Source organism: Anabrus simplex, chromosome 10 (genome assembly GCF_040414725.1).
Source record: "Anabrus simplex isolate iqAnaSimp1 chromosome 10, ASM4041472v1, whole genome shotgun sequence".
Classification (NCBI taxonomy): domain Eukaryota; kingdom Metazoa; phylum Arthropoda; class Insecta; order Orthoptera; family Tettigoniidae; genus Anabrus; species Anabrus simplex.
The window spans coordinates 66,211,606-66,220,228 of NC_090274.1; the positions used below are offsets into that span (position 1 = coordinate 66,211,606).

Consider the following 8,623-nt stretch of genomic DNA (forward strand, 5'->3'; position numbering starts at 1 on the left):
TTTATTGCAATTCATTAAAGTTTGTTACATGCATTACATTTTTCTCTTATAATAATTTGAATATTACTACACTAATTTTAGTGTATTTTGTCCTAGATGTTAACAATGCTATATATAGTAGGTCAACATGTATCTTTCCTTAGCTTATTTAATGATTATTTTTGTGTCACAAGCCTTGTTGGAGTATCCTACCATTAACAACATGCGTTACTTAACCGCTGATTTATGAATAGAATATAATGATATAATGATAATGATAATATTTTAGCAATTGTATAGAAGTCTCTCTCTTTCTATTCTTGTTTTATATTCAATTCCCTGATATTTTACTCCGAGTGCTACTTTGTTCTAGTGCCAATCCTATCAATAGGGAAGCTAAAAATAAAATATATATAAAGGTAGCACTTGGCCCACTATGGTTCTGGACACGACACTTTAGTTGGTGAAGGGACTGAGGATAGACATCGGGTAGAATATCACAAGGACAGTAATTATATTGCAAGTAATATTTTATTTATATAACTTAATAGAAAAATAGAGGTGTTTATTATACATGTTGTACCATAGATAGCCTCGTAAGAAGGGTGAGATGTGGAGGGTGAAGTGTGGTGCCTATTTGCCGTAGATATGAGCAGCCTTGGCGTTGACGTGAGCAACGGCGTCGATGACACGTCCAGCCTGGACAGCGGGGGTCTCGATGGGGGTACCAGCGGGGGACAGAGCGGTGTATCCGGCGGGACCGCCAGCACTGAGTGTGGAGGCGGGGTGAGCGGCAGCGGGGACAACATGGGGGGCGGCGTAGGCTACAGCGGGAGCGGCGATGGCAGCGTGTCCGGCGAGAAGTCCGGGAGCACCGTAGGCACCGGCAAGAAGTCCGTGAACACCGTAGGCACCGGCGAGGAGTCCTGGAGCAGCGACGGCGGCAGGTGCGGCGACTACTCCATGAGCACCGTAGGCGCCAGCGACCAGACCTGGAGCACCATAGGCGGCGAGACCTCCTGCGAGGTAGCCAGCCTGGCTAACGGCGATGACGGCGCAGAGGACGACCTGGAGGAGAAAGTGAACAATATTGATAAAATATTATCTCAGACCAAAGTTTCGTTCAGTTCTAAGGAGGATATCATCAGGTCCATATATTTCTTACTGTGCTATGTACTGTACAATGATGACGGAGTGGGTTTGTACTATACTGTAATGCTAAAATGTTCACATTATTGCCCCTGTATGTCAGAAATGTCTGAAGGTACATTCGAAATTTTACATTTCTAGAGCTGCACTAAATATCTCTTGTAATTTCTCTGTACTAGAGTTGTTTCTTGTGGTCTGAATTGAAAACGGAAATCCACAGCCTGTTTCGAGTCGTTTAACCGTGTCAGGAAATAGAATGAATGAAGCCCCCCATCTAGCGGCGGGAAGAGAAACTGTGCCGGCTGTCGAAACATGTCATACTCCTCTGCGGTAATGATTAAAGACTGACAAATGCAATGAAACAATATTGGAGTTTGTTGCTGGAAAATATGACAGGAAACCCGGAGTATCGGAGAAAACCTGTCACGCCTCCGCTTTGTCGAGTAAAAATCTCACATGGAGTGACCGAGATTTGAACCACGGAACTCAGAGGTGTGAGGCCGGTGCAGTGCCACCTGAGCCACGGAAGCTCTCTTTATAATGATAATGTTATTTGCTTTACGTCCCACTAAATACTTTTACGGTTTACGGAGACGCTGAGGTGCCTGAATTTAGTCCCGCAGGAGTTCTCTTACGTGCCAGTAAATCTACCGACACAAGGCTGACGTATTTTAACACCTTCAAATACCACCGGACTGAGCCAGGACCGAACCTGCCAAGTCCCTCAGCCTGGCGGAGGCTCTCTTATGGTCTTAGTTAAATTTATGATGTCCTTTAAAGGAGCCTATCATTTAGGTCATCGTCCTCTAATGGTATGAAATGAAACGAAATGTAATAATAATTAGAATTTAAAATTTACCCACTGACTAGATTTTAAAAGTTGACGATGAAAAAAATGAGTCTTCTTCTTCTTCTTTTTTTTTTTGGGGCTACTGTTTTGGCCATGTTTTATGGCCGGATGCCCTTCCTGACGCAAACCCTATATGGAGGGATGTAATCACTATGGTGTGTTTCTGTGCTGGTTGGAAGTGTTATGTGTTGTCTGAATATGATGAGGAGAGTGTTGGGACGGACATATACACCCAGTCCCTGAGCCAAAAGAATTAATCAGAACCGATTAAAATCTCCGACCCTGCCGGAAATCGAAACCGGGACCCTGTGAACCGAAGGCCAGTACCCTGAAGAAATATAATGATTATAAAGTTAAAATTATCAGTGGATCTAATTCGCAATGCCTTATTTTCGTAAAAAATATTTTTAAATACGGTACATAAAAAGTATTATAATGGAATAAGGCCTTTTGTAATCAAACCATATATGCGATCAAATTAAAAGTAAAAAAAAAACACATTAAGAATACACAAAGACGGAATAAAACAATGGAAAACTAACAGAATAAAACAGTTACAAAAATTTTAAGAACAAATAGAAACTTCACTTTTAAACACGATATCCCCAGTTATAGAAATTAACGAAATGCGATTAAAATTCCCAACCCCCCCCCCCCCCGGGAATCGAACTCGGTATACTCTGAACCAAAGGTCTTGATTCGGACCACTCAACCAGCCAATTACCAATGATATGCATTTAGGTGGCAGATTCCCTAAATTTTCCTTAATTTATTTCAAGGAATTCGGAAATTTATTGAACATCTCCTAACTCTAACTCCTATTTGTCTTGTTCAATCCCAATTTTATTTTCCTATTTTTATCCTTCCTACTACTAAACTATTATTATATGCTTTATCTCCAATGGCAGCAGTGGCGGCTCCTTGGGGGTGAGGTTAAGGAGTTTTCTGCTTCCCCATCTTAAAATGATTATAGGGGACAGAATACCATCCCCCCCCAAAAAAAGGCTTCTCCTTCTAGATATTAATTCCCCCTAAAACGTAGAGTTTGGTAGTCTTCAGAGGCTGCTGTGGCGCTGAATCTGCAGAAGGTGGTAGATAGTTTGATATCAAGAAATGAGATTAGAAACCGACCATTTCTTCAGAGAGGTACATTTCCCAATGGAGACTGTTCAGGTTGTACATCTGGTTGAAGAGCTTTTCACATTTCATATCATGAAATAAATAATATGCAGTACGGTAAAAGGACAGTTATTAAGAAAATTTATTTTTGAATTCTGTTCTGATTCTTTAACTTGTGATCATTTTTGATAGCTTCGTACATAAAACATTTCTTCAAATTATTTGCTGTATTTATAAATGAAGTACTATTTTTCTGTTTACTTGTGAATATTATTGAATATTGTTATTAGGCCCAAGTAGGAATGTTTGCATTAATAATTGTTCCACAATTCACATGCCTGACTGACAGCTAGAAATATGCCACTTAGTCTAACATCTCTTCTCCTTACTCGCAAGTCCTCCCAACTTAAAGTTTGCAATATTTTCGTAACACTACCCGTTTGTCGAAAATCCCCCAGAAAAATACTAGCTGCTTTCCTTTGGATCTTTTCCAGTATTGTTTTTCAGTAAACCTGGTGAGGTGTTCCATACACTGGAACCATGCTCTAATTACGGTCTTACCAGAGACTTATACGCCCTCTCCTTTACATCCTTTCTTCAAGCTCTCGGCAAATGATCCCGTGTAACCCACACCCTCCGCCGTTAATTGAACTGATTGGGAGAAGAAATCTTATCAGTATAATTCTCAAAGGAGACCAAGATTTTCTTTTTTTAAGAGTAATCAGTTGATATGATTCAATGGAAAACTAGTGAGCTTGTTACGCAAGCGATGACTCCTAAGCCAGATCCGTGGTACAGATTGGACTTCACCACATTGGAATTCAGCTGAGAGCTACTTACCAAGAACTTCATGTTGCTGATAGGTTTGTTGGCGCTGCTGGTATTTCCAGTACTCGCTGTAAGGCTGTGTGTACCTCTACGGACCGTACGCCCTCCTTTTATACCTCTCTCCAGCACAGGTGTGGTTAAACGCCCCTCCTAACTGTCGTAACAGTGTACAATACCTAAGATAGGGTTTTTTCTTCCTACTTCCTTTCCGTCGATATTTGCTCTTTCATGGCCAATAATTGCCACAGCGCCATGCCTTAAGGACAACGAACGCACCGCAACCCTTTCACATCTCAGCAGGGTCGTTCGGAGCAAGGTCACACACAATAAGGTACAGTAGATCTATTGTTAAGTTATGCAAGGTCTAGCCTTTGACAATGAAATACGTGAAAACTGTGGTTAGAGGCTCACAGGTATGTGGTAAGATCTGTTCCGTTTTTTGCTCACCGACTTGCGTGATGTTATAATTTGTCCTTACAACTTTCTTGCACGCTTCGTAAGCAGCGCATTTAATAGCAGATATTATACCTACTGTACATTGGGAAGTTCAATATAACTGACTTGAATAATAATAATAATAATAATAATAATAATAATAATAATAATAATAATAATAATAACAGCAGATGCATCAAAATGGCAAGCGCCTACCACCTATGTAAGTGTGTGTACAAATCCCTCTCCCTTAACATCAAAATCAGGCATTACACTACTGTAGTGAGACCGTCAGTATTATATGCCTTAGAATGCCTAAACATGGTAAGAAAAGGGCAACTTTGAAAAGTGGAACTGAAGGAAAGGAAGATCCTGAGAAATATCATGCGCCCTATTATAGAAGGAGGCAAGTACAGAATCAGGCACAACTACGAACTGTACCAACAATTGGAGAGCATTACAACGTCTATGAGAAAGAGGAGTTTGAACTTCTATGGTCATGTGATGAGAATGGACAATCAGAGGCTCACCTCCAGAATCTTCCACATCGTCTCTAGAGGGAAAGTGACTAATGCCAAGTGGGCAAGACTCGTCAGAAAAGACCTTCAAGAAATGGGCATTGCTCCCTGTGAAATCTATGGCAGGAATAGGTACAGAACGTTGATCAGAACATCAAACTCTATCCAGTCACTAACAGAAAAAACAGTGCGTACGGGAGGAGGTGTGAAATGGACTCAGGAGCGAAAAGGCATTCACAGTGCAAGAATGAAGGAGTACTGGTCAAAGAAAAAAGTTGCTAGAGATAAGAACCACGTGGTTCATAACAGGCCCAAACGGAACTAAATCTTTCTTTCTTTCTTTCCTTCTTTCTTTCTTTCTTTCTTTCTTCTTTTTCCTACCGCTTTTCCCACACCTGTGGGGTCACGGGTGTGAACTGCGTCGGTCGCACATTTGATTTGGCCGTGTTTTACGGCCGGGTGCCCTTCCTGACGCACACACTATATGGAGGGATGTAATCGCTATTGCATGTTTCTGTGGTGGTTGCTAGTGTAGCGTGTTGTGTTGTGAACCTCCAAAGTTCAAAGCCCCTGGTGGTGGTGGTGGTGGTGATTATTGTTTTAAGAGGAAGTACAACTAGGCAACCATCCTCTATATAACACTAATCAGAGGGAAAAATTGAATGGATCCGACAATTCGAAAAATGAAGATATCGGTCAAAGAAAGACAAGGGCCACGAAGGGCGTGAAAGTGAAAGACTCCCTAGCCCTCGCAAACCTAATAGCGTCGGGGTCGGAAAAGAACAAGAGCTGACCAAGAGAGGTCGGTCAGGATAGATGAAAGTGAGGAGCCTGGCACAAGTAATTGGAGACAAGGCCAGGACTCAGCTAAGGGACCCGTAGTCGCCAACCCACGCTCCAAAGTTCAGAGCCCCTGGGGCCCCTTTTGGTCGCCTCTTACGACAGGCAGGGGATACTGTGGGTGTTATTCTACCGCCCCCACCTACAGGGGGATCGAGTCTTAGGGTGTCTTTCATTCCCACGCCTTTCTTTGTCCGTTACCTTCATTTTTTGAAGTGTAGATCCCTTTCTTTCTTTCTCTTTCACTCTGGCCACCTGTGGGTGGGGGACGCACATGAAAAATCCACCCACGGTATCCTCTGCCTGTCGTAAGAGGTGACTAAAAGGGGCGACCAAGGGATGATTGAATTAGAACCATGAGACTACATTTACAGTATCCGTGATTAGTACCAGTATATGAGCTGTGCTTACCGTGATAGAGCAAAGGACAGAACTACCAGGTACGGTTGCAAGAAGTTCGAACATGCAGCTATGTGTGCTCCAAGTGCTTGGAGGATGTAGAAAGTGACCTAAATGTGCTGAAACATGTTAATTCTTTATTATGTATAATGTATTACGTGGTCCGGCTCCATGGATAAGTGGTTAGCGTGCTGGCTTTTGGTCACAGGGGTCCTGGGTTCGGTTCCCGGCAGGTTCGGGGATTTTAACCATTATTGGTTAATTTCTCTGGCACGGGGGCTGGGTGTATGTGTCGTCTTCATCATCATTTCATCCTCATCACGACGCGCAGGTCGCCTACGGGAGTCAAATTAAAAGACCTGCACCTGGCAAGCCGAACATGTCCTCGGACACTCCCGGCACTAAAAGCCATATGCCATTTTATTGTTTATGTATTACGTGTTTGTCTGTGTTTGACAATCTTTTTTTTTTCGGCTATCCCTTGTGTCGTTAAAGTTATTACTCCTTTACTATTCTAAACCATTTCAACATTTTTATTGTTAACAACAACAACAACAACAACAACAACAACAACAACAACATGGCCTCAGCTACCGTGTGCAGACATTTCAATTTGACGCCATCTGGCTGTCTGCTCGTCAATTTCAACGTTCCGTTTTACTCTAGGCCCACTAGATGGCAGACCGAGTAAACCGAAACTCTCTTGGGCGTCTATGGCTGAGATTTAATGAATTTTGTCGGGTAAACACCAAATGGGTCACCAGAGATCTTTTACATGCCGACATCGTACGACATGGAGTGTCGAATGGACTTTTTTCCGCCCTTCAAAAATCCGACTACCTCTGCCGGGTTTGAACCCGCTATCTTGGGATCTGGAGGTCAACACTCTACCACTGATCCACAGAGGCAGCTATTTTTATTGTTGTATATACTTTTAGAATTATCAAACATATTTTAAATTAGTTATTGTCCCTTAAAAATGCATTTTCTGTGTTAGTTTATATTCACAAATCCTAAATCCACCACGCCTACTCACGGCGTGAAAGGCAGGGTGATTACCGCAAGGTAAGAGGCTCAGCCCCAGCACTTGTATTGCGTGAAAATGGGAAACCAGCATCTTCAGGGCTACCGACAGTGGGCTTAGAAGCCGCTAACTCCCGAATGCAAGCTGATACACACGTGATCAAATCCGTGCCGGGCTGAGTGGCTCAGACGGTTAAGGCGCTGGTCTTCTGACCCCAACGTGGCAGGTTGGATCCTGGCTCAGTCCGGTGGTATTTGAAGGTGCTCAAATACGTCAGCCACGTGTCGGTAGATTACCTGGCACGTAAAAGATCTCCTGCGGGACTAAATTCCGGCACCTCGGCGTCTCCGAAAACCGTAAAACAATAGTTAGTGGGACGTAAAACAAATAACATTATTATTATCAAATCCGTGCAGCTGAGGACATACGCAGCGAAACAATACGTATTTCCCTGTATGAATTCCTTACACGCTGTTGTCCTTCGACGGAAACACTTAAGTGTTGAAGGGATTTCCCCTTCTCTTTTATGCCACATACATAACCTACCTCTAATTCATCTCAGTTCGTATCATGATCTTGATCTACCTCGCTGTGTGAAAGGTCATACACTTCCACTCAAAGCAAATGTACATGTCCTGCGTGTTGTCAGTCTGTAGAATACATCCTAGAGTCAGGTTGCTAAGATACCGCACTTTTCAGCGAAGTCATAGGTAATATACTGTAATAGGGCAAGGTAAGTAAGGTGTATTCTGCACGAAGGCAGGTCCGAACTTCCGCAGAGGTGTGCCTGAGCCGGAGTTTACGTACGGTACAGTGGCCAGTTCCTTTCCGCTCCTCCATTCTTCTACCCTCCACCAATAGTGCGTGGCCACCCTTCCAAATCATGACCACGCCCAATGTTACTTAACTTCGGAGATCTCACGGGATTCGGTGTTTCAACACGGCTACGACCTTTGGCAAATAATGAAGTTAAACTGGACCAACGATTCAGAACATATATACAATGCCAAATAGAACTAAATTTTCCGGAATCTGTTATATTCTCGTTTGAAACTGATATTCGGTACCGACCCTTTAGCCGTATTTAGTCAACTGGAATATTAAAAACATGTAACACAGCAATCTAAAAAAAAAGAACGCACTTTGAAAATTAAGAAAAAAACTTTTAAAAAACAAGTCATTAATGAATGTATATTGGAGATGGAGAGACCTTTCGTCGTAAAAGAGTGCATACAACATTAGTGGCACTAGTGGCGTCGTGGTGCTTGTAACAAAACTCTTGTCCTTGATTTTTGCGTATGACTTGTAGATCTTTAAACGATGTACTTCCAAATTTAAGTAAGGGGGACTATCGGTAAAATAAGGCAAACGGAACAGTAGCCCCTTATTTGCGACTGCCAAAGTGGATCGTGTATTTAAAACCAAAAAAGATGGCATTATCAGATTGGAGTGAGAATCTAATTATGGCGGTTTATGCCTGAT

General features: G+C 42.5%; 1 protein-coding gene across 1 annotated transcript; it reads right to left on the reverse strand.

Annotated features, from left to right (window-relative positions):
- Positions 1–508: 508 nt before the first annotated feature.
- LOC136882204 (cuticle protein 18.7) lies at positions 509–3,989 on the reverse strand. The gene is made up of 2 exons (XM_067154768.2): positions 3,938–3,989; positions 509–1,047 (listed from the first exon to the last, which is right to left on the reverse strand). Exons 1-2 carry the CDS (start codon positions 3,947–3,949, stop codon positions 613–615), a joined length of 447 nt encoding a protein of 148 aa, XP_067010869.2. The 5' UTR covers positions 3,950–3,989; the 3' UTR covers positions 509–612.
- Between the last annotated feature and the right edge of the window lie 4,634 nt (positions 3,990–8,623).